This window comes from Salmo salar, chromosome ssa02 (genome assembly GCF_905237065.1).
Source record: "Salmo salar chromosome ssa02, Ssal_v3.1, whole genome shotgun sequence".
In the NCBI taxonomy this organism is placed as follows: Eukaryota; Metazoa; Chordata; class Actinopteri; order Salmoniformes; family Salmonidae; genus Salmo; species Salmo salar.
Genome location: NC_059443.1, coordinates 20377364 through 20401410, shown reverse-complemented (window position 1 = coordinate 20401410; position 24047 = coordinate 20377364). Strand labels below are relative to the sequence as shown.

The 24047-nt window shown below is 44.6% G+C and overlaps 4 protein-coding genes across 16 annotated transcripts; 2 read left to right on the top strand and 2 right to left on the bottom strand.

Annotated features, from left to right (window-relative positions):
- The first annotated feature begins 296 nt into the window (after window positions 1-296).
- Window positions 297-5188, top strand: prpf31 (PRP31 pre-mRNA processing factor 31 homolog (yeast)). Its single transcript, XM_045699650.1, has 13 exons — window positions 297-442; window positions 1039-1251; window positions 1547-1607; window positions 1850-1933; window positions 2033-2130; window positions 2242-2348; window positions 3238-3407; window positions 3492-3649; window positions 3725-3814; window positions 3896-4023; window positions 4131-4203; window positions 4316-4615; window positions 4788-5188. Exons 2-13 carry the CDS (start codon window positions 1039-1041, stop codon window positions 4902-4904), a joined length of 1599 nt encoding a protein of 532 aa, XP_045555606.1. The 5' UTR covers window positions 297-442; the 3' UTR covers window positions 4905-5188.
- Window positions 5189-7021: 1833 nt separating this feature from the next.
- LOC106577238 (CCR4-NOT transcription complex subunit 3) lies at window positions 7022-18476 on the bottom strand. 8 transcript variants are annotated; one of them, XM_045699586.1, is made up of 19 exons: window positions 18323-18476; window positions 17741-17795; window positions 17504-17571; window positions 17327-17401; window positions 17103-17192; window positions 13529-13657; window positions 13295-13390; window positions 12299-12596; window positions 11902-12035; window positions 11710-11766; window positions 10697-11588; window positions 10485-10590; window positions 10257-10398; window positions 9625-9738; window positions 8873-8972; window positions 8493-8691; window positions 8264-8396; window positions 8036-8161; window positions 7022-7870 (listed from the first exon to the last, which is right to left on the bottom strand). In XM_045699586.1, exons 2-19 carry the CDS (start codon window positions 17763-17765, stop codon window positions 7772-7774), a joined length of 2883 nt encoding a protein of 960 aa, XP_045555542.1. In that variant the 5' UTR covers window positions 17766-17795; window positions 18323-18476; the 3' UTR covers window positions 7022-7771. The 8 variants fall into 8 exon arrangements, with proteins under 8 accessions (XP_045555542.1, XP_045555559.1, XP_045555552.1 ...); XM_045699603.1 differs by having other exon boundaries at window positions 12377-12596; XM_045699596.1 differs by having other exon boundaries at window positions 12299-12590.
- Window positions 18477-18624: 148 nt separating this feature from the next.
- tfpt (TCF3 fusion partner homolog) lies at window positions 18625-21597 on the bottom strand. 6 transcript variants are annotated; one of them, XM_045696096.1, is made up of 7 exons: window positions 21471-21597; window positions 20895-20996; window positions 20507-20653; window positions 20043-20113; window positions 19843-19912; window positions 19429-19581; window positions 18625-19154 (listed from the first exon to the last, which is right to left on the bottom strand). In XM_045696096.1, the coding sequence occupies exons 1-7, from the start codon at window positions 21477-21479 to the stop codon at window positions 19080-19082; spliced, it is 627 nt and encodes a 208-aa protein (XP_045552052.1). In that variant the 5' UTR covers window positions 21480-21597; the 3' UTR covers window positions 18625-19079. The 6 variants fall into 6 exon arrangements, with proteins under 6 accessions (XP_045552052.1, XP_045552045.1, XP_045552042.1 ...); XM_045696089.1 differs by having other exon boundaries at window positions 19429-19481; XM_045696086.1 differs by having other exon boundaries at window positions 21427-21561.
- On the top strand, window positions 21598-23190 carry ndufa3 (NADH:ubiquinone oxidoreductase subunit A3). Its single transcript, NM_001141206.2, has 4 exons — window positions 21598-21630; window positions 22411-22485; window positions 22696-22773; window positions 22862-23190. Exons 1-4 carry the CDS (start codon window positions 21624-21626, stop codon window positions 22951-22953), a joined length of 252 nt encoding a protein of 83 aa, NP_001134678.1. The 5' UTR covers window positions 21598-21623; the 3' UTR covers window positions 22954-23190.
- The last annotated feature ends 857 nt before the right edge of the window (window positions 23191-24047 follow it).

The following is a 24047-nucleotide window of genomic DNA, read 5'->3' as shown; positions in this document are numbered from 1 at the left end:
AATCTTATTTCCCATCCCCCATCTCTGGTTATGGGGGCCTGATGCTTATTATGAAATTGGGACAAAGGATGGTGAAGGATAGGGTGAATAACTAATCTCCAAATACTCTACCCAAAGTAAAACACGGAATGACTAGCCCATTGAATATAGAATGCATTAAGACTGGAAATATGAGTGAGAGAAAGACCATTCACATGTATCCAGGTCTGATACTGGCCTATACTACAGATAAAAACAGCAATTCCCATAAAGCCTTGATCAAGGCTCAACGTTACAAACCTCTGACCACCCATTGGATTATTTATGGATGATGCCTTTCGTCTGCGACTCGCTATAGAGGCGACGTTGATAGCACAAGCAAACATTTTTAACGTCGAACGCATTTCGAAAGTTGTTGGATTTGTAAGGTTTCTTTTGACGGTAGGAGTTTCGAACTCCGAAGGTAAGTTCTCATAAGTTTGTGCCGTATAATTTCAGCTAACTTGCGAACGTTCCCTGTTATTTAACTAGCTAGACTTAGCTAGCTAACTGCTGTTATAGTTACAGTTATCCAGCGAGGCCAGCTTTAAAATATATATATATATATATTATTTAACTAGGCAAGTCGGCTAAGAACAAATTATTATTTACAATGACGGCCTAACCCGGACGACGCTGGGCTAATTGTGCGCCACCTTATGGGACTCCCAATCACGGCCGGTTGTTATACAGCCTGGAATCGAACCAGGGTCTGTAGTGACGCCTCTAGTACTGAGATGCAGTGTCTGAGACCGCTGCGCCAGCCACAGCTAACGTTAGCTAGCTATAAATTAATAAATTAACCACAACCAATTGTTTTTATGGTAAAGCTTCTAGATTCTCACATTTAGCCTTTGCACACATTTTTACTCTAGGTCATTTACACTCGTGTGTGTGTGTGTGTGTGTGTGTGTGTGTGTGTGTGTGTGTGTGTGTGTGTGTGTGCTCAGCTAGGAATTGACTTCATATCCCTCCCCATGTCACATAGCCTTGTCCCACATTGTCGTTCCTTTCCTGCAGATGTCTCTGGCCGATGAGCTCCTGGCTGATCTGGAGGAGGCGGGGGATGAGGGGGAGGATGGGCTGTACCCGGGGGAAGAGGGGGAGAGTGATGGGGAGGCAGGGGAGGGACAGGTAGAGGGAGGTTTGGAGGACATCCCAGAGGAGATGGAGGTGGACTACAGCGGAGCTGAGAGTGTCTCCTCCATCGCTAAACTACGCAACAGCAAACAGGTCAGGGCAGTGTGTGTGGAGCTGGGCGCAGTCACTATACTAGAACAGGGTTTCCCAAACTGGGTCCTGGAGCCCCCCGTGGGTACATGTTTTAGTTTTGCCCTAGCACTACATGGCTGATTCAAATAACCAACTCAGCAAGCTTTGATTATTTAATCAGCTGTGTAGTGCTAGGGTAAAAACCAAAACGTGCACCCAGGGGGGGCCCAGGACTGAGTTTGGGAAACCCTGTTCTAGAACATATAAGCGATTTCAAAGGTTTGTTTTGAAAACCCACAATTTGTTTGTTTTACAGTTCTCAGAGATCATGGACAAAATTGCAATCTATGTCGAGAAGCAGCGCAAGAACTCTGAAGGTGATTATTGACTGTTTCTATGTTTTTGTTGTCACACACCGGATAGGGTTGTTTTACTGGGTCAGTTACTTTGCCAATGCTCTAACCGCTAGGCTACCTGGCGCCCTATTGAAGACACAGCAGCTCTATAATTGTCTGTTTGGATATCTCGTTCTGTGGTTTATGTTCCACTCTGAATACAATGGTTTCTGATCCTACATCTTGTGGTTTTACTGACTCTCCCCTCTTCTCTTTCTCTTCAGTCTCCGGTCCGGTGGAGGCAGACCCAGAATACAAGCTGATCGTTGCTGCCAATAACCTCACAGTAGAAATTGAGAATGAACTGAGTGAGTCCACTAGGTTCATAAGTGATTGTGTGTCAATATGCTACCGTAATTTGTTTGCATTGCGTTATGTCTAACGGTGTCTTTGTTTGTCTTTGTCAGACATCATTCACAAGTTTGTACGTGACAAGTATTCTAAGAGGTTCCCTGAGCTGGAGTCCCTGGTGCCCAACTCTCTGGACTACGTCCGCACTGTCAAGGTGAGCTGATGTTAGAGGAGAATTCTCTTCCACATCATAATGTGTCTACATTGTTTAAACTCTTGTCTACTATTCATGTCCCTGCTGTTGGGCTGAACACTGTGTGTGTAGGAGCTGGGGAACAACCTGGACAAGTGTAAGAACAACGAGAATCTGCAGCAGATCCTAACCAACGCCACCATCATGGTGGTCAGCGTCACAGCCTCCACCACACAGGGGTAAGAGCAGGGACACGTCACAGCCTCCACCACACAGGGGTAAGAGCAGGGACACGTCACAGCCTCCACCACACAGGGGTAAGAGCAGGGACACGTCACAGCCTCCACCACACAGGGGTAAGAGCAGGGACACGTCACAGCCTCCACCACACAGGGGTAAGAGCAGGGACACGTCACAGCCTCCACCACACAGGGGTAAGAGCAGGGACACGTCACAGCCTCCACCACACAGGGGTAAGAGCAGGGACACGTCACAGCCTCCACCACACAGGGGTAAGAGCAGGGACACGTCGCAGCCTCCACCACACAGGGGTAAGAGCAGGGACACGTCGCAGCCTCCACCACACAGGGGTAAGAGCAGGGACACGTCACAGCCTCCACCACACAGGGGTAAGAGCAGGGACACGTCACAGCCTCCACCACACAGGGGTAAGAGCAGGGACACGTCACAGCCTCCACCACACAGGGGTAAGAGCAGGGACACGTCACAGCCTCCACCACACAGGGGTAAGAGCAGGGACACGCGCTCACCACACAACGGACCGTCACAGCCTCCACCACACAGGGGTAAGAGCAGGGACACGTCACAGCCTCCACCACACAGGGGTAAGAGCAGGGACACGTTACAGCCTCCACCACACAGGGGTAAGAGCAGGGACACGTCACAGCCTCCACCACACAGGGTAAGAGCAGGGACACCTGGGTTGAAGAGGTCCACCAATGGGACTGAGAACTTATTCGGTGGAGTACACATTTACAGAATGTTCAGATAGAAATATGATCAATAGACTTTACATTATCTACACAACAGGGAACCGTAACAACCATTTGGTTGCAGACCACCTTTCCATCTCAATGATGTTGTAAAAGCAACATGACTTGTTTCCAGGACGATGCTGGGTGAGGATGAACTGAAGAGGTTGGAGGAGGCCTGTGACATGGCGCTAGAGCTGAACCAATCAAAACACAGGATCTATGAATATGTGGAGTCCAGGATGTCGTTCATCGCTCCTAATCTGTCAGTCATCGTTGGAGCCTCAACCGCAGCCAAGATCATGGGTCAGTGATTATAAGGATTTAGTTTTTTATATAATTTACAGGATTCTGACAATCATAAGGTCGTCTTCCTCCCTGTGGTGGTAGGTATTGCTGGGGGCCTGACCAACCTGTCTAAGATGCCAGCCTGTAACCTGATGCTACTGGGAACCCAGAAGAGGACCCTGTCAGGGTTCAGCAGCACTGCTGTGCTCCCACACACCGGCTACATCTACCACTGTGATGTGGTCCAGACTCTACCCCCGGTCAGTGTGTGTTCCCAAGAGCTTTGGTTGACTGTGGCTTTACCTAAGTTAACAAGAGTTATCCCTGTGTTGTAGGACCTGAGGAGAAAGGCAGCACGTCTGGTTTCAGCGAAGTGCACCCTGGCATCCCGAGTGGACAGCTTCCACGAGAGTTCAGACGGCAAGGTGAGGACTGGAAGAGGGAAGAAAGAAGGGGTATATAAACGTCTGTTACATATTAACTCTGGTCTTATTCTCTCTGTGCAGGTGGGCTATGACCTGAAGGAGGAGATCGAGAAGAAGTTTGATAAATGGCAGGAGCCTCCACCGGTGAAGACTGTCAAACCCCTGCCAGCACCGTTGGACGGACAGAGGAAGAAGAGAGGAGGGCGGAGGTGTTTACTTTAGGGATGTGTAGATAACTGGTCCTGAGTTGGAATTCTTTTCAAAGTGCGACGTTAAACAGTATTGATGGTCTTATCTTTTGTCTGTCCTTGTCCAGGTATCGTAAGATGAAGGAGCGTCTGGGTCTGACAGAGATCAGGAAACATGCCAACAGGATGACCTTCGCAGAGGTCAGAACTGCTAATGTCTTTCAGGACAGCTGTTACTATATTTTACTATGTGTAATTCCAATAAATATGTATTGGTCTTTTTAACCAACCACCCTCTCTCTGTTTCTCTCAGATTGAGGATGATGCGTACCAGGAGGACCTGGGTTTCAGTCTGGGCCAGCTGGGGAAGTCGGGCAGCGGACGTGTCAGACAGGCTCAGGTCAACGAGGCCACCAAGGCCAGGATATCCAAGTCCCTACAGAGGAAGCTGCAGAAGCAGAACATGACGTATGGCGGCAGGTCCACAGTCGGCGGCAGGTCCACAGTCGGCAGCAGGTCCACAGTCGGCGGGAGGTCCACAGTCGGCGGAAGGTCCTCGGTCAGAGACAACTCCTCAGGAACAAGTTCCAGCGTAGCCTTCACTCCACTACAGGTAGGCCAAATTGGTTTTGTTTTCACATGGAAAAAAAGCTACACGTATTTGATTTTATCATTTCAACAAACGAAGCACTTCATCACCAGTAACGTTAGCGTTTACCAGCAAGGGTGGCCTCCTCGTTTCTGTTTGTGGGTGAATTGTACTTGAACTGAACTGTGTTCCTCAGGGACTGGAGATCGTGAACCCGCATGCAGCAGAGAAGAAGGTGGCTGAAGCCAACCAGAAATACTTCTCCAACATGGCAGAGTTCCTCAAGGTCAAGAAGGAGGGAGAGGGAAAGTGAGGAGTACACATACAATTTATCATACACATCCACACATATACTTACACACAGGAGAGACTGATATACAGACATACCAACTTGTATTTCAAAATGAATGCAGATGGAGTGAAATGCATACACAGACTGATTGATCAGGCATCATTGCATAACCATGGGGAGAAGATTGACCATGACCTTGAAGAAAAATATATTATGTAGATTGTATATTTGTTTTAGAGCATGTTGTGCTTTTTTTCTTACGCTTTGACTCCATTTTGTTCCATTTTAATAAAACGAAACTAATACGTCCTTGTCTCATTACTGAAAAGTGCTTTCGGAAAGTATTTAGACCCCTTGACTTTTTCCACATTTTGTTATGTTACTTATTCTAAAATAGTTTTCCCCCTCAATTTAATCAATCTACACTCTACCCCATAATGACAAAGCAGAAATGGGTTTTTAGAAATGTTTGCAAATGTGTGTCTGTGTACGCACACACAGAGTACCAGTCAAGTTTGGACACCTAATCATTCAAGGGTTTTTATTTTGGACTTTTTTCTACATTGTAGAATAATAGTGAAGACAAAACTATGAATTAACTACATGGAATAACCAAAAAGAAGTTTAACAAATCCAAGTATATTTTGAGATTCTAGTAGCCAACCTTTGCCTTGACAACTTTGCACACAATTGGCTACGTTGAAGATATACAATTTGTTTTGTGTAATGCTTTTTTTGGTTACTACATGATTCCATGTGTTAATTCATAGTTTTGATGTGTTCACTTATTATACAACGTAGAAAAAAGTACAAATAAAGAAAAACCCTTGAAAGAGTAGGTGTCCAGACTTTTGACTGGTACTATATGTATTTTGTATTTAATCCATTTTAGAATAAGGCTGTAATGTAACAAAATGTGGAAAGGGGAGGGGTCTGAATGCATTGTAGCATTGGATTGCTTTTTAAAAATAAAATGTATTTGGCCTTAACTAGGCAAGTCAATTAAGAACAAATTCTTATTTGCAATGACGGCATACCCTATGTTGCTTTGAGCAGCATAGAATAGTGTTTTTAGGAATTTGCTATTTATGAAATAGGATCTTCTAATACAAAAGTGTTACATGTGAACTTATATTCGTCACAATTTCAGAAAAGTATTTTATTGAAATTTTACAATCCTGTTTTTACCCATGCAGAAACATGACAACTTCATTTTAATAAAACAGCCTGTAAATAGTTTATTTTCTTGAGAAATTCACATTTCAGCCTTCCCTTTCTCAAAAGCCCAAAAATAGAATTTATAAAAGGCAAAACTCATCTCTCAATTCCTTTCTCCAAAAATCTTTCAGGAAAGAACTGAAATGTCTATGTTCTCAGGGACAACCTCTAAATCACCAGAGACCGGTCATGATGGATGAATCATTTGAATATGATTAAACTATCTAGCCCCCAAGTTAAATTCACCACCAGCTTTTTCAGAACATTCTAGGTTGAATGGTTGATGCATGCTTCACATTATGAAAACAGTATTTCAGTAAACCATTTTTTTCACTTGGTGTCAACGAGGAATACATTTAATGCAGTGTTGCAATCAGTGAATGAAGCTCGATTCAATCTACCGCTGAAGTGTTACAAATGGTGCAATAAAAACTTAAAAGTAAATCCGATTGATGCGACATGTGCAGCGTTTTATCGTGAATGCAGTCTGCCAACGCGGGAACATTGCCTTTCCATTTTTATTAGACTCTAGCGCTGAACTTTTGAGATCTGGATTGAACAGAGCCCTGAATGGTGAAACCAGGTTTTGTTTCAATAAGGGTCCTTTGGAAGCGATTTAAATTAACACAGGATAAAATTGAGTTGAACAGATTACTACACGCAAGGCTGAGAACTGTTGACACCCTTTTGAGTAAATATACACCGACTCAAAGGGAATTATCCTATTTCTACTGTTCTCATCCTTCCACTAGTAGTTACACTTTGAAGGGCAATAGTGGCTGTTGCTTCATGGTATAGAAACCATGAACATGATCAGCCAGACTTCATGTCAACACAACTCTGCTTCTTTCAGGTACAAATCCTTTATTAGCTAATCTCACAAACATAATGCCCCAATGACGATGCGTTTCCTTTCACAGTTAAACGTTAAAATATTTTATTTGTAAAGAGAGAGGGAGGCAGAGACCAGTTCAATTGCATAGCAATTTAATCCAATGTCCAATAATGCCTCTCTATCCCCATCAAAAGGAAGAGGCCATGTGGTCATTCTCAATCAGAGCGTTTTATCGACCAAGACAACATCAATAAAACTACTGATAATCACTCACTATCCCTAATAGTGACCTTAATCAACAGGCATCATAACATTTAAAAGGAGCCCAGTTTGCCCTGTCTGCTGGCTAGCTAGACAACTGTATGTCTCCATTCTAAACCACTAATTAGTCAATTCAAGCAAGATGGGCTTTTTTCACTTGTTGTTGTTTAGTCCAAGGCTTCTATACTCCAGTTGGGGGCAGTACAGAGTTTGTTGTTGAAACAAAGAAAAACATAACATGGGGAACATGCATGGAGCTTCCTAATGTAATGCCACAAACTGAGTGCTCACACAGACAGGCACAGATCTGTAATGACTCCCTACTCCCCCCAGGACACTACTTCTGACCAGGTATAGGTAGGGGGTTCTATTCCCCACGTACTGTAGTGCACTACAAGGGCTTTGTGCCGGAGTAGTACACTATGTGGGGAGTAGGGTGCCATTAGACGCAGCCTATACAGACAACATCCTCCATTTTAGGAGCAGGGTTCTACTACACATCACAATCTCTATCCACAGCATGGAGTTAGGTCAGTCTGGGAATGTCAACAGCAGCACGCTTCTCCTCCCTCTGTCACTGCAGGTCTCGGTCTTCCAGGTACCTGTACTCAAAGGTGAACCCCTCCTTCTTCCTCTGACCCCACTTCTCATAGTCAAAGTAGATGTAAGTGCCCTGAGGGAGGAGGACAGTATTAATCACTCACTCTTTATGTTGGCTCATCATTGGCTCATTGTTCTATACAGACCCATGGTGCCTCCAACACTAACATTTACATTTAAGTCATTTAGCAGACGCTCTTATCCAGAGCGACTTACAGGTACCAAGGTTCTACTGTACCTGTTCAAACTCATCAGTGATAGTCTTGGGTTCTTCGTGCCTCTGGAACCACATCATGTACTTGGTGTGGAACCTCCACGACTGCTTCTTCAGAGCCTTGGCTGACAGGTACTGAGCTTTAGTGCCCTGAGAGAGAGTAAACGAGAAACACAGAAAGGAGAGAGTGAGCAATTGGACCCCGCAGTGACAAAGCAAGAGCGGACAGATGGGTGATGGTGTGTGTGTTACCTCCAGGTAGTAGAAGATGAAGAAGAGAGTCTCTGTGGACAGTCTCTGGTAGAACTCTATAGAGTCTGAGTGGTGGGGGGGCATCTGATGATGGAACGGCAGGGTGGGGCATGGGTTCCTCATCAGGTATTGCCTACAGGAGAGAGTAGCACAGACGTGCATGTTAATATCTCCTCAGAGAAAGCCCAGTGTCTACACCCCAGTATTCCGGCGGACGGCGTTCTGTTACCTGATCCTCTCGGAGTCTGAGGGGTGCGGCATGTGTGTCCAAGCAGACTCCTGCATGGTCTGCTGGTACACCTGGTCCTTGGAGAGGGGAGTGGGACCCAGGGGACACACCCCCAGGGAAGGGGGGATGCTCACCTCCGATAGGGAGGGCTGGGGGGCCGCGGGCGTGCCGGGGGCAGCCGACGAACCAGAGAAGATGTCTGAGGAGAGACAGGAGGGGATTGGTTGAGTTACAGCTGGTGGGGATATCATCAACACAGACAGACAATTAGAAGTTATGTCACCTGCAACTGGCGTGTGCTTTGTCAAACTGCATGAATGTTTATTTGTGTAATGCCTTAAAGATGTGATTTGAAACGTGTTCATTGAGTTGATTCTGACCTCTGTCTGTGAGGTGCAGGTTGGGGTTCTCTCCATCCAGACCTGATCCTAATGCTGCTCTCTCAGCCATCGCCTTCAGAGAACTCAGAGGCTCCGGGGCCTGAGAGAGAGAGAGAGATGGAGGGAGGGAAAAGGAGAGATGGATGGAACAAAGAAAGAGTGGGGTGAGGGAGAGTTTGGAAGAGCAAGGGGCAAAGATAAAAACTGTGAATTTATGAAAACCAATAGACCATTCAACAGTTCTTCCACCATGAGATACTAGTAGAAGCTTGGTACCAGTCCACCATCCATTCCCTGTATGGTGTGAAGCAACACACTCCTACCTGCAGCTAGAACCCCCACGGCCAGCCACAGTGACTGCACCAACACTGGCCAAATAAACCTGCCAATTCAAGATCCCATGGAGTCCTTACTAATTCAACACTATACACAATCATTACAAATACAGGCTCTTCAATCATATATCTTTTATGTTCTTGGTGTGTGGTGGAGGAACTAATCCAGCCACTTGGTAATGTCAATTTCACTGTGACACAGATTGTTTTTGGCTAGCACTGATATCTGACTACCTCAAACTTCTGTCTATATTTTTGGTGTGTAAGCGTGTCTGTGTCAGAGTTAGAGATTGTGTGTATTTAAATCTGTGTCATCTTTCTGTTTCCTGTGTTAGTGGCTTTGGGGATGTGTTTAGGAGTGAGTGTGTAAGTTGAGTATGAATGTGTCTATTTCCGTGTGTGTGTGTGGGTCTCTACCTGACACTGCTTTCTCTTTCGTGTGTTAGTGGCTGTTGCCATGGCCCCTGGCGGCTCTGGGGCCTGCGCTGACATTCTGGGCTCCATCAGTATCTGACGGAGGTCTGTAGGAAGCTGGGGACAGAGGGCAGTCTCTACAGGTTATTCTAACCTTATTACAATGCTATCATACATGTTCATTAACTAGGAAACAGAAACATGGTTATCTAGGAGATGCTTCATCATTGGAAATCTCCTGAATAGCTGACAAGATTTGGTGTGAATGGTGAGGGAGTTTTGTGATCTACAGCACGTTTGATGAATTTCTTTTTCTTTATGCTGAGAAAGTTTGGAAAATTGTGTTAATTTCCAAACTATCAGTATTTTTGTGGGTTTGTTTGTTTCCAAGTTGTATTTGTATTTTAGACAACCACAATTGGGTCAAAATGGCTGCCGTGGAGGTTCTAGTGTTCACCAAACACTGTGTTCTCATACTGTTAAATGGCCAACTGTCTCCATCTGTTGAACTGTATAAAACCTCTCAGAGCCGAAGGGAAACAGTGGAGAGGAGGCCATTTAAGAACATCAGGACAAAGTGCTCATCTCAGCCTCACACCCCTGTCTGCCTGTCCTTCCCCTCTGTCTCCCCTCACCTTGAGGCCCTCAGAGGCCTGTGTGTAGGAGTGGGGTCCGTTGAGCAGACTCCCACCACCGGGGATACTGTCCGAAAACGAGGGGGACGGAGAGCTGGGGGGCAAAGTGATGGAGCTGATGAGGCTGGGACCGTTGTCCATACTGAGGGAGAGAGAAGACATAAGGACATTTTTATCATCTTAAATGAACAGATGATTGTGGTCTTGGATGAATTTGACATCACTTACGGCTGACTGGCTGAGGAGGTCAGCGAGGAAGGCTGGCTGCTCTGTGATTGGCTGGGTGTGCTGAAGGCGGACTCTGCTGTGCTCTCTGCCACCACAGCACTGGAACCTGGGCCATGGGAAAGACGGCAGAAACAGTACTACTAATGCTCAGTCCCAAATCCAGGAAAGGTGCATAAAGAACCCAGACAGCCACACAGACAAAGTGAACATACTTGTGTTTCCGTTCTGCTTCAGTCCACTGGGCGGTCTGGCAGGGGCTGCGTTCGACCCAACTCCTCCTGCGATTGGCCCCATGCTTCCTCCGTTTCCTCCCATCATCCCCACTGCCCCTCCAGGGGCAGCACCGACCGGGCTGAGAGGGATCTGAGGGGGCCCAGGGATCACACTCTGCCCAGGCACCAGGCCCAGGATCCCCCCAGTCAGGGAGCCGTGTGCTGGGCTGGACCCCAGCAGGCCCAGGCCTGTCCCAGCCCCGTTGGTGGTCACTCCACTGGAGCAAGAGGTGGGGATGGAGGAGCTCTCCACTGAGACACTGGACTGGGTGGTGGTACTCAGACCCAGGCCTCCCAACGCAGCTGCCTGGGCGTAAGGGGCATGGGTGGACCCAGAGAGCAGGCCTGCCATGGTGTTCAGAGAGGCAGACATCCCAGTCAGGCCCAGACCAGACATTGAGTTGGCACTGCTTGTTCCCGTCATGCCAACTTTGCCCAGGCCTAACCCAAGGCCTAGGCTGGAGTTGAGGATATGACCAGACGAGACCTGTGGCAGGGAGTTTGGGGAGGCTGAGATAGGTGTGGTGGGTGTGGGGAGAGAGGGGGCGGTGGAGAGGAGGGGGTGGCTGGGTGGGCTGGGGGTGCAAGGTTTTGTTTGGGGTTGTTGTGGTTGTTGCAGTGGCTGCAGGACTGGTTGCTGTGGAGGTTGAGGCTGATGTTGTTGCACGGCGCTGCTGAAGCTTCCTATTAGACTGTTGCTTGTGGGAATCCCAGGGTTGCCTCCGACAACGGCGGCCATGGAGACAAGAGAGGAGGAAGAAGAAGAGGACCCGGAATTGGCGGACGAGGAAAAGGACAACAACAAGGAGGAAGTGCCGTTCTTCGCAGGAGACTGAAAATGACACAGCATCAGTTTAGTACAAACAGAACAGGGAAACAGAAACTACATTTCTGAAGAAATCCAGTTCTCTATTGAGCTATAAACATATGATATTGCAGAAGCTCGGTCTCACCTGACTAACGTCACTGTCTGTCGACCGCCCTCTCTTCTTATCGTCCTCAGAGTTCTCCTGCAGAACACATTCAGGCACAAACAGTGCATGAGTAAGTATCAATGTACTTTTATGACACTGATCAAGTAAGTGATTGTAGTTGTTGTTACAGTTCTATACAAACGACCAATTAGTGAAGGCAGATGTGCTTACAGCAGTGCAGGTGGCCGGGGATGGAGGGATGGGGGAAGAGGAGGTGGTGGAGGTGGGAGTGCTGCTCGAGTGGAGGAACATCTCATCCTCTATGTTCCCCATGCCCGTCGGAGAGGTGGCCACCAGCGCTGCAGCTAGAGAGGGAGAGAAAGAGGGATAGAAAGAGTGAAGGGCATAAATCAGGGAGAAAAGGCTACTGGTTTATTTCAATTTTAAGATTTTCAGGGGAAATCTAATATATAAATGTTTTTTAACAATCAACATCCAGAGCCACAGAAACACCACAGATCAAGCTCTTCTAAACCGACAGTCAACCCAGCTAACAGATGTTGATTAGAGAACATCCATCCACCCAGACCCAACAGACGTTCATGAGGGACCATTCATCCAGACCCACAGCTGATAGCATGAGCATCATCATCATGATCATCCCAGGACTCGTCATCGAGCTCCTGGCTGTCCATGGGCGACTCACGGATGTCCTCCAGATCCAGGTCGTCGTAAATGAACTCGTTCTCCTCAAAGTCTGGGTCCTGTGACGACTCCATGTAGTACTCCACGTCGTCCTTGATCTTCTGGATGGAGTCCACCTGCACCGAGTCGTTGTCTAGCATGCGCAGGATGGTCTCCAGCATGCGAATGTGGTACCTATGCCTTTCTATAAACCTCTTTAGCTCCTCAATGCGATCCTGCTTCTACGAGACAGCCAGAGAAACAGGCACACGTGGTTATAAACTGTTCGGGTGACTTCTGTAATGCAGGTAGAAGTCATTCTTAGGCACAGATGTCAGATCAACTTGCCTTCCCCAAATCCTTTTAGGGGGAAATTCAAGACTGACCTTAGATCAGAGTCTAGGAGCAACATCATCCAACCCAATATCTGACTCATTATTATAAACTGGGTGGTTTACATTTACATTTTAGTCATTTAGCAGACACTCTTATCCAGAGCGACTTACAGTAGTGAATGCATACATTTCATATTTATTTTTTTCCTGTGCTGGCCCCCCGTGGGAATCGAACCCACAACCCTGGCGTTGCAAACACCATGCTCTACCAACTGAGCTACAGGGAAGGCTTTGGTTTGAGCCCTGGATACTGATGGGCTGACAGCTGTGGTATATCAGACCATATACCACGGGTATGACAAAACATGTATTTTTACTGTTCTAATTACGTTGGTTACCAGTTTATAATAGCAATAAGGCACCTCGGGGGTTTGTGGTATATGGCCAGTATACCACGGCTAAGGCACTCCGTGTTGCGTCATGGCTGAGAACAGCCCTTAGCCATGGTATATTGGCCATATACCACACCCCGGGCCTTATTGCTTAATTAGACTACATACACAGCAAAAGTTAATGTATAGGGAATGAGATGGAAGGAGACTGACCTCTTTCTCTCCTTTCTTCTTCCTGGTTTGAATGAAGAGGGATTCCACCTCACTCTCAAACTGGTCCACCTGCATATTTAGAGTGTCTATCGTATTCTGGGGGAGAAAAAGAGAGAGTGGGGGAAAAGAACAGATCACCACCCAGAAAATAAGGCCGAGCCAGTGTGAACCATCCACCCCGACCTATCGTTCACTATGCATGAGTCAAAATACCAACGGCTCAGAGGCTGTTACCGTTAGCCAGTTTCCCGTCTCTTCTTTCTCCCTCTGAGCTGGGTCCACTTTCAGGGCGAGCCCCAGGCCTTCTTTAGAGTAGGCCTTCGTCTTTGTCTCCCGCTCTACCACCTTAAACCGCTCCATTTGCTAAAGGAGAGAATGTCAGATGTTATGTCAGCCAGGATCGCATACCCTCTCCATGAGCACTGAGATGAGTTCAAAGTAGGGCTGTGATGATACCAATATCACACAATTTTTCCATGACAAAAATAAAAAAAACTAAGCAGACCAAACTCTTTGGTTAAATAACATTTTATGTGTCACATGCACTGAATACAACGGATGTAGACTTTTCGTAAAATGCTTGCTTACGAGCCCTTCTCAATGATGCAGTTGAAAAATAATAATACAAATAGTAACACAAGAGGAATAAAATACACAAGAATGAAGCTACAGTACATGACCAAAAGTATGTGGACACCTACTCATTGAACATCTCATTCCAAAACCATGGGCATTAATAAGGGGGGATCCCTTTGCTGCTATAACAGCCTCGACTCTTCTGGGAAGGCTTTCCACTAGTGTTGGAACATTGTTGCGGGGACTTGCTTCCATTCAGCCACAAGAGCATTAGCGAAGTCTGGCACTGATGTTGGGCGATTAGGCCTGGATCGCAGTCGGCGTTCCAATTCATCCCAAAGGTGGTCGATGGGGTTGAGGTTAGGGCTGTGCAGGCCAGTCAAGTTCTTCCACGACGATCTCAACAAACCATTTCTGTACGGACGTTACTTTGTGCACGGGGGCATTATCTTGCTGAAACAGGAAAGGGCCTTCCCCAAACTGTTGCCACAAAGTTGGAAGCACAGAATCGTCTAGAATGTATGCTGTAGCGTTAAGATTTCAATTCACTGGAACTAAAGGGGCCTAGCCCAAACCATAAAAACAGCCCCAGACCAATATTCATCCTCCATCAAACTTTACAGTTGGCACTATGCATTGGGGCAGGTAGCGTTCTCCTGCCATCCGCCAAACCCAGATTAGTATGTCAGACTGCCAAACGGTGAAGCATGATTCATCACTCCAGAGAACGTGTTTCAACTGCTAAAGAGTCCAATGACGGCAAGCTTTACACCACTCCAGCCGACGCTTAGCATTGCACAGTGATCTTAGGCTTGTGTGTGGCTGCTCGGCCATGGAAACCCATTTCAAGACGCTCCAGACGAACAGTTCTTGTGCTGATGTTGCTTCCAGAGGTAGTTTGGAACTCGAAAGTTAGTGTTGCAACCAATGACAGACGATTTTTATGAGCTACGTGCTTTAGCAATTGGCTGTCCCGTTCTGTGAGCTTGTATGGCCTACCACTTCACGGCTGAGTCGTTGTTGCTCCTAGACGTTTCCACTTCACAATAACAGCACTTACAATTGTCCGGGGCAGCTCTAGCAGGTCAGAAATGTGACGAACTGACTTTTTTGAATGTTACTGAGCTCTTCAGTAAGGCCATTCTACTGACAATGTTTGTCTATGGAGATTGCATGGCTGTGTTCTCGACTTTATACACCTGTCAGCAGCTGGTGTGGCTGAAATAGCTGAATCCATTAATTTGAATGGGTTCCACATACTTTTGTATATATAGTGTATATACAGGGAGTACCAGATCAATGTGCAGGGGTACAGTACAAGGTATTTGAGATATATGTGTACAGAAAAGGCAACGTGACTAGGCATCAGAATTGATAATAGTAAGAATAAGAATAATGAACAGAGTAGCAACAGCAAATGATGAGTGTGAAAGTGTGTTGTGTTGGTATGCGTGCATATGTAGTGTATGTGAATGTGTGTGGGCTGTGTGAGTGTCAGTGTAGTGTATATACACTGAGTGTACAAAACATTAGGAACACCTGCTCTTTCCATGACAGACCAGGTGAATGCTATGATCCCTTATTGATGTCACCTGTTAAATCCCCTTGAAATCAGTGTCGATGAAGGGAAGGAGACAGGTTAAAGAAAGATTTTTAAGCCTTGAGACGGATTGTGTATGTATGCCATTCAGAGGGACAACGGGCAAGACAAAAGCTTTAAGTGCCTTTGAACAGGGTATGGTAGTAAGTGCCAGACGCACCGGTTTGAGTGTGTCAAGAACTGCAACGCTGCTGGGTTTTTCACGCTAAAAGGTTTCCTGTGTGTATCAAGAATGGTCCCCCACCCAAAGGACATCCAGCCAACTTGACACAACTGTGGGAAGCATTGGAGTCAACATTGGCCAGCATCCCTGTGGAACCCTTGACACCTTGTAGAGTCCATGCCTGACCAATTTAGGCTGTTCTAAGGGCAAAAGGGGGTACAACTCAATATTAAGGTGTTCCTAATGTTTTGTGCACTCAGTGTATAGTGCGTATATATAGTCTTGTGAGTATGCATAGTCAGTGCAAGATAATAATAGTTAACCAATAGCTACCTGGACTATCTGCATTGATCCTTTTTGCACTAACTCTTTTGACTCAACACATACGCTGCTGTTACAGTTTATTATATATCCTGTGGGCATAGGCCCACCCATTTGGCAGTCAGGCCCACCCACTGGGGAGCCAGGACCAGCCAATCAAAATAAGTTTTTCCCCATAAAAGGGCTTCATTAGTGACAGAAATACTCCTCAGCCCCCCCCCCTCCCCTCCCCAAATTCTCTAAAACAACTTTGGAGGCAGCTTATGGTAGAGAAATTAACATTTAATTCTCTGGCATCAGCACTGGTGGACATTCCTGCAGTCAGCATGCCAATTGCACACTCCCACAAAACTTGACATCTGTGGAATTGTGTTGCCTTTTATTGAACCCAGCACAAGGTGCAACTGTGTAATCATCATGCTGTTTAATCTGCTTCTTGATATGCCACACCTGTCAGGTGGATGGATTATCGTGGCAAAGGAGAAATGCTCACTAACAGGGATATAAACAAATGTGTGCTCATAATTTGAAAGAAATAAGCTTTATGTGCGTATCGAACATTTCTGGGATCTTTTATTTCAGCTCATGAAAACATGAGACCAACACTTTACATGTTGAGTTCATATTTTTGTTCAGTGTATATGGTTGTACACATCTCAATTAGCTCGTACCCCTACACATACTCAGTACTGGTAACCTGTGTATATAGCCAAGTTATTGTTACCTATTGTGTATTTATTCCTCATGTTATTACTTTTCTATACTTTCTCTCTGCACTGTTAGTCTACACCGATTGTTTACAAAGCATGTGCCAAATAGAATTGGGATTTGAGATAGGGTTAATGTCCATAGAACCATTTAATTAACTATTTAGCAGTCTTATGGCTATGGTCCTTTATAACCCTGCTGTATGTAAAACACAGTGTGCTATAGCTTGGAAAATAAATGTCCCTCTGGACAACAATGATATATATATATATATTTTTTAAATCAGCTTCGTGTTTTGTTTCCTTGCCACGGCACTAACGAGTATTGTAATACTGGTATCGTCCTGGCCCTAGTTGAAAGGTAAACACAATATGGTGGAGACCTATCCGCTCTTTTCTCCTATCAGTGTTAAACAAAGATGCTATTTTGGAGAGTATTACCGTCTCTATGACCTTGCGATTCTCCACTAGCTGCCTTTTGTCTTTGATCTCATTTGATGCCACCCATGTTTTTATCTGATCCCTCAATCGCTGCAGGAGAGATGACAAGAAAACAACAATTACAACTTAAGTAAAGACCCATAGCTTTATCAGTGTGAGCAGACAACATGTGATATTAAGACAGCTTCATATAATGCTTACTATTAGTAAGCAATTAGTCTTACCTGTAGCTTTTTAATCTCTTTTTTAAGGTCTGCCTCATATTTTTCCTTTTGGTTGGCATTGGCTGCATTGTGAAGCTGTGAAACAAAGTGACAAAGATCAGTTTGTTTGATAGGAGACAAGTCCTTGTTTCATGCACAGTGAATATACAATGCATAGTGTTGTTAAGGAGTCCTCACCTTCTGCCAAATGTCTTCAAACTGTTCTACGCCTTCAGCTACCTTTTTCAAACATCTGTCAATTTCACCTGGGGAGAGGAAAGAAAGAGGTCATTATGAAAATATGCCAATCTATTGTATGTTAATATTACATTGAATCTCAAAGATTAATCCAATCATTTAAATAACTGATAATCGAAAGAGTGTGAGAGGTCAGTGTCCAGTCCATTACGTCCATCATCGCTCTATGCTAGTTACCTTGGAGTTTTCTCTTATCAGCCATGGCTTCACTACGACAATGTCCTCATACCGTCTTTCATTGAGAGAAGGAGATAACAGATTAACGTTAGCTAAAAACATAATGCAAACAGACACAATGAACATTGATTGCATTGTATCTAAGTCCCAAAGCTAGCTTCCTAGCATCAACTAGCTACAGATAATACAAACACTTGCAGCGAAATGTACCTCGGTTTAGCAAAGAATTAACATGCTTATAATTTTAGCGTACATCACTATTTTCATCAATCGTAAAACAGTTCAATAGATGTCTCGCTGGAAATGTCAGCAACATTAGCCAGCTAGCTAACGTAGCCAATTCACATGCTGTTTGGCAGGTTTCGACAACTCATTCCAATGCAATTGCTATTCAATGCATTATTATGCATGAAGTGTATATATTGCGATTATATTTTGGGCACATTTGACGTTGTTGGTAATTGTTATAATGCTAGCAAATGTAGCTAGCTACTGCAATCACAATGCTAGCTAGCTGGTAATTTATGAAAATTAGGGAAACTGTGTCAACCAGCTAAATTCACATTTGTTTTAGACATTTACCTAGGGTTTGGGCTTTTCGTTTGTCTCTTTCAATTAGAACTAAAACTATTTCCCCAGTCTTCTTTACTTCAAAATTTTGTTTTCTTTTCGTCAATCTGGCTGTACAGTACACTAAAGATGGACGGTAGCTAAATCCCACCCACAAAATGTGGATTCCCGCCCTAAACCTTACCTCCAAGCTATGATAGGACCAAATTCTCCACCGTCGTTGGACAACTTCCGCAGGTATACTTTCCTGTGATTGGTTTATCAGATGATTGATGGGTCAATGGTAAAATATATAAAAAAACGGAATCCTGAAGTTCTGAATAAACATTTTATACGGAACATTTAGTAAGCATCAGGTCGACAAACAATCATAAAACATGTTCAGAGTATCCTGATAAAAGATTCACATCAATACATGTACTGTCAAGACCACGCATTCTCTACTCGAGCAGAATGGGTGGATTACCATGGTCAAGACCTTCAGCCATTTCCACAGATCATAGTTGTGCATAAATGATAATCATATCCACTACGTTTTCATTTCTATCTGCAAGGTTCTGTAGACAGCATCCGCATAGTAGAACCTTAGATCGGGTGTAGCTTCATCCTATTCCATCGTTTCAGGACTCAAGCCCAATACAACTTTCAGAACATCCCAAAGAGACCTGGCTGTATCTGTTTCAGTGACATCACGTCTGGGGAAGTGGGAGTCCAAGCAACAGAATGCTGCTTCATTTCTCCTCCCACTAGCAGCCGGCCATTCCCCTGGTCAGTGAGACAAAGCGGTTGGGCTGGGAAAGTCACTGAACTGCGTCTCTGCCAACATGGAGATGTCTGCTTCAGTCTGTGGAGAGGAGTGAAGATGATGTTAACAACAGAACCATTGTAGGGAAACAGACTGACAGATCTGTTGTCTGCCAGACTGGAGAACGCTGCAGTGCAATCTGTTCCATATGCACAGAATAGAATACGCAATGCACTGTCAGTGTAAAGGAAAAGCTGTCACATTTCTCTGCACATAGTCGCAAACATTTCACCACTACAGTCTTTGTTCATTCATTTAGTTTGGGTGTGCACGTTCATTTCACACTCAAGGTTTCTGAGTGCGTCTCACACACCTGTGGGTCTTTCTCCTGTTTTGGAACTCGATACCTCTTCTTCTTGGATCCCACTGTGGATTGGAAAGGGACAGGGGGGGAGGAGCTAGGAAGGTCATTCAGCCTATCATCTTCTGCTCCTGGGCCGATGTCTAAATGGGCACCAGACTCTTCCTGAAACAACAGTGTTGCTTTTAGTATAAAGATATATATATAGTATGTGGGGGGAAAACTCAGTTTCAGAAGAGTTCTCCAGTTTCATGCCAACAGAAAACCGTCCACTTGACATCTTCTGCATCACCATCAAAGTTAATGGTGAAAGATTGCATAATGAATCTTAGTTACATTTCAATATACTATAACTGTATATCATGGAACTTTGCTGGTTTATTATTAAATAAACACCTTTTTACTTTTTGAAAATCTCATTCTCACCTCAAGCGATATGGTGAGCTGTGCATTTCTATAGTCATCTCCATGGGCGTCGAGGGTCTTCATTAGGAACCTACAGTAGGAAAGTTCAGTTGCTGTTGTAGTTGAGCTAGCCTGTATTTACGATGGAGAGGCCAATAGACCATAGACTGAAAAAGACATGAACCAATGAAAGGACAGACAGAGCTTCAGTCCTTTTTTACCTTCTCTCTTTCTTCATGCGACGTGTTAGTCTTTGTACCTGGTGAAGGCGACCAAGGATCTTCTCATTCACCTGCAGAGAAAATTGTGAAAGGATTAGGGATGCAAAATTCCTGGAACGGTCAATAAATGCCCTGGTTTGCCCAAAATCCTGCTTTGTGGATTCCCGGAATCAGGAGGGAATAAGTAGGAAATCCAGAAACCTCCAACCAGGATTTCTGGAAAACCAGAAAATGTGTAGAACATTTTGCAACCCTAGAAAGGATTCATTATCATGCATTTCTTTATGCTACATGTGTGCACTGGCATTACCAACAGCAAACTATATGTTCACAGATGCTCATCCATATAACTTGGTTCTTAAATAGAGCACTACCTGAAGATACGATAGTAAACTCGCAATAAAAATCCACACTTGGCAGGGTCGTACAATCACACACACAAATGATTCCCCACAGTCACTCACCTGTTCGATCTCCTTACACCTCTTGATCAAAGCCAGGTACTTCCTCTTCTCCAATTCTCTCCTCTCCTTCTGCTGCTGCTCTGGCCTTGTTCCTGACCCTTGACCTCTGCCCTCTAGCAACTCGCTGACCCCAGGGCCAAGCTCTACCTAACGATAAAAACTGTCATTTAGCACACACCATTTTTGTTTCTTTCATCATTCCCCTCTAAGCAGAGACTGATTTAGACCTGGGACGCCTGGGGTGTGCAATTCATTAACAGGTAGAACAGAAAACCAGCAGGTTCTGGACCTCGTTGAGTAAGAGTTGAATACCTCGGCTCTAGCACCATATTCCATTTCCAACCGAGCCACTGGAATCATAATAGTCAGACTTAGAACTCTTACTTACCTCCCCTGGGCCCAGTTCCACCCCACCTGGCTCCAGCTCTGCTTCCAGGATGTGGCCCCCAAAGAGAGGCGGCAGGGCCAGGCCGGAGAAATCCTCCATCATCTGAGTGAGGGGTGGAAGGAGGAATAAGATCGTTCACCCCCTCATAAATGACGTCCTAGACGGTGTCACGAATCTACACTTCATTTGACTCGACCTGACAACACATTTTCTTTAGCCCTACACCAAAGGACGCCTCGTCCTATGTGGGGTTAATCTTTAGGCATGTTATAGCAAGTTACCATAATAACTATTTGCTTGCAGACAGCATTAGCTAATCAGCTACACCTTCCTCAACCCCAAATAAAACTACATTTAGGTGACTTAAGTTTGATTTGGTTAACGAAATCACAACTCGTTAACGTGAGCTTTTCTTGAAAACGATTAAACCGAGATGACAACACATTCGACTAGCTAATATTAGCCTTACTTGCTAACGATGTTACTGAAAAGCATCTAACATGCGCAGCATTTTTGAAGATTTACGACTCACTACTGTATCTGGATGGTCTGACGACACTTTAAACATATGTTTACCCGATCCATTGACTGCAGCGCTCAATGCATCACCGCAGATTTCACGCTGTCAAACAACCTTTTTGTGTTGTTGCAACTGGCGCAATAATTATACGACATTATGTAGACTACCGTTCCCATGTTCCCCAGCCCAGCAAAACTACAAAGAGCAACATGGCAGGTGGGTGAACTTTGCTATTAGCAAGCTAGCTAGTTGTCTCGTTTTATGCTTGATTCCTCTGTCAAGCAAACACTGGTGTTCTGATAATGCTAGTGTATGATTAATTGTAACTAAATATTGTATTCAACTCTAATTTTGTATGCATATTTTAATTTACCATGCCAAACGAATAATGTGACCTTGGACCAACATAGTGTTAGTCGATTTGTTTTAGCTGCATGTCACGTCTCCACTTCATTCTTTACCTAACCTTTTTTAGGTCAAAGCTCAAATCAAAATGTAGTAGTTTGATCATTAAATATCACCAATCTGAATCGCTTGCATTCCACAGTCCACTGCTCTCTTCTGACTGAGCTGAGTGTAAACCTGGGCCACGTTCAGTTGTCGAACTTTGCAGATAGAAATCTTATTAATTAGAGCTGATGTGATTCTTATTCTACATGTCAGAGAGGCATGTTTGTTGTACATAGCGTATTTCTATCCGAACGTTCCAAAACGCTGTGTCCTGCTTACCCTGGTGTAAACAGAGCAGTTGGATAGGGTTGATCTTCTAGCTTCATCTTCAGTATTTATCTGCCCAATGCTGTCATGTTTACAATACTGTATAGACTAAAACAAATGGGCATATGACATGTAGTTTCAAGTCATATAAGCCCAGCTAGCTATTTGTACCTAGCTATATCCTTAATACATTCATCAATCACTGGATCATAGATCATGCATAACACAGTGTGCATTTGTGCCGCTGTAACTTAAATGTCTGTTTGCTTCTCCTGGCAGGAATTGGAGCTTTCCTGAAGAATGCGTGGAATAAGGAGCCGGTGGTATTGGCCGCCTGCGCAATTGGACTTCTCGGTCAGTACATCTCTCAAAGTATACATCACAGGTTGTAATGCTCATATCTTACAATATGCTAAATTCAACTGTAGTTACACCTTATGGATTCTGACATTACATGATACACATAAAATAAACTTGTGTGCACTGCCCTTCAGCCCTCCCTGAATTGAGTTGTGTGTTCACTTGGTGTAACATATCATTGATATTTCATGTATTTCTTCCCAGCCGTTACTGTTCCATTAGTGAGTCCCTTAACAAAGTACTCAGGCATGATGAATGCAGCTGTGCCATACAACTACCCAGGTAAGCCATTAAACCATTATGAGCAAATCATTAAGTCTGGCCCTAGACAGTTGGTGGCATAAACAAAACCTTTTTCCTCTCTCCCCAGTCCCTATGCGAAACAATGGCAAGATGGACGATGTCCCCAGCCACCCTTGTGACCCTAAAGGACCAAACCTGGACTGGATTAAAAGCCTGTAAACGTCCACATTCCCTTCCCTGTACAGACCACAGCCCGTTGTTCCTGTCTCTCTGTGTCTGCTTCTCAGTAGATGGCCCTCAATAAAGATGATCTATTTAATACCACCAACTTTGCTCTTGGATTCTGTTGGGATGTTATTTGTTGTCAGTATGATTTGGCCATTTTTATGAATATTGTAGCATGTGTATTGTATTGTGAAACAACACATATTTCCTTTTTAATAAAATGACTTATTCAAAAGGTATTCAGAACTTCATTGGATTAATACACCCTTGATTCAATTCAGAAATTAATGTTAGGAAACCTATTAATATACAATGTATACTGCATTAACCTATTTTGTACTTTTATACAATTGGCAACAGACTTTAGAACTACAAGCGACTAGCCCTACACACACTTCAGACATTACACAAGAAATGTCTGGCAGTCAAGTGGATTTGAGATGATGGATGATCACAAAAAAGGGGTGGGAAATTAGAATTTTAAATGTGGCTTTGACATCCAGAAAATGTATTTTTTTTTTAAAGAATCTGATTACAAAGCCCTCTGATATCATCCCGTTTGGGAAGTATTGGTTAATTATGGCACCGTTGGTCCGTGCTTTGTGTCCATAAAGCTCTCTGCTCTCTCTTATCTATGGGTCTCCTGGGGGTGTCTCTGTCTGTGTTCAGGTTACACCTCTTCCTCACGGGGCTGAGGACCACTTTATTAACCAACCTCATGTCACTGAGGAACTCACATAACTCTTGGCAACACAGAGAGAGCTTGAAATTAACACCTGGTCCAAATCTAGAATCTACAATCACTTGTTATTTTTTCTCCTGGGATATGATGTGGAAAGCAGTGGTACTAGTGTGTATCTGCTGGTGGCTGGGCTGCAGACGATAGACAGAAAAACATATAGAGTGCCACTGTGTGGTTGAGAGTTCATTCGAGTGGTCATCTTCACCTGTGGAGGAAGACGGTCACTCAGTACAGATGAGGCATGCTGCTGGCTGGAGAAGCTTTATCTCAGCTGGCTTATAGCTCAGTGTTTCTAAGTGTTGCACATTTTATTCTAGCCCAGCACTAATACACCAGATTCAGCTAA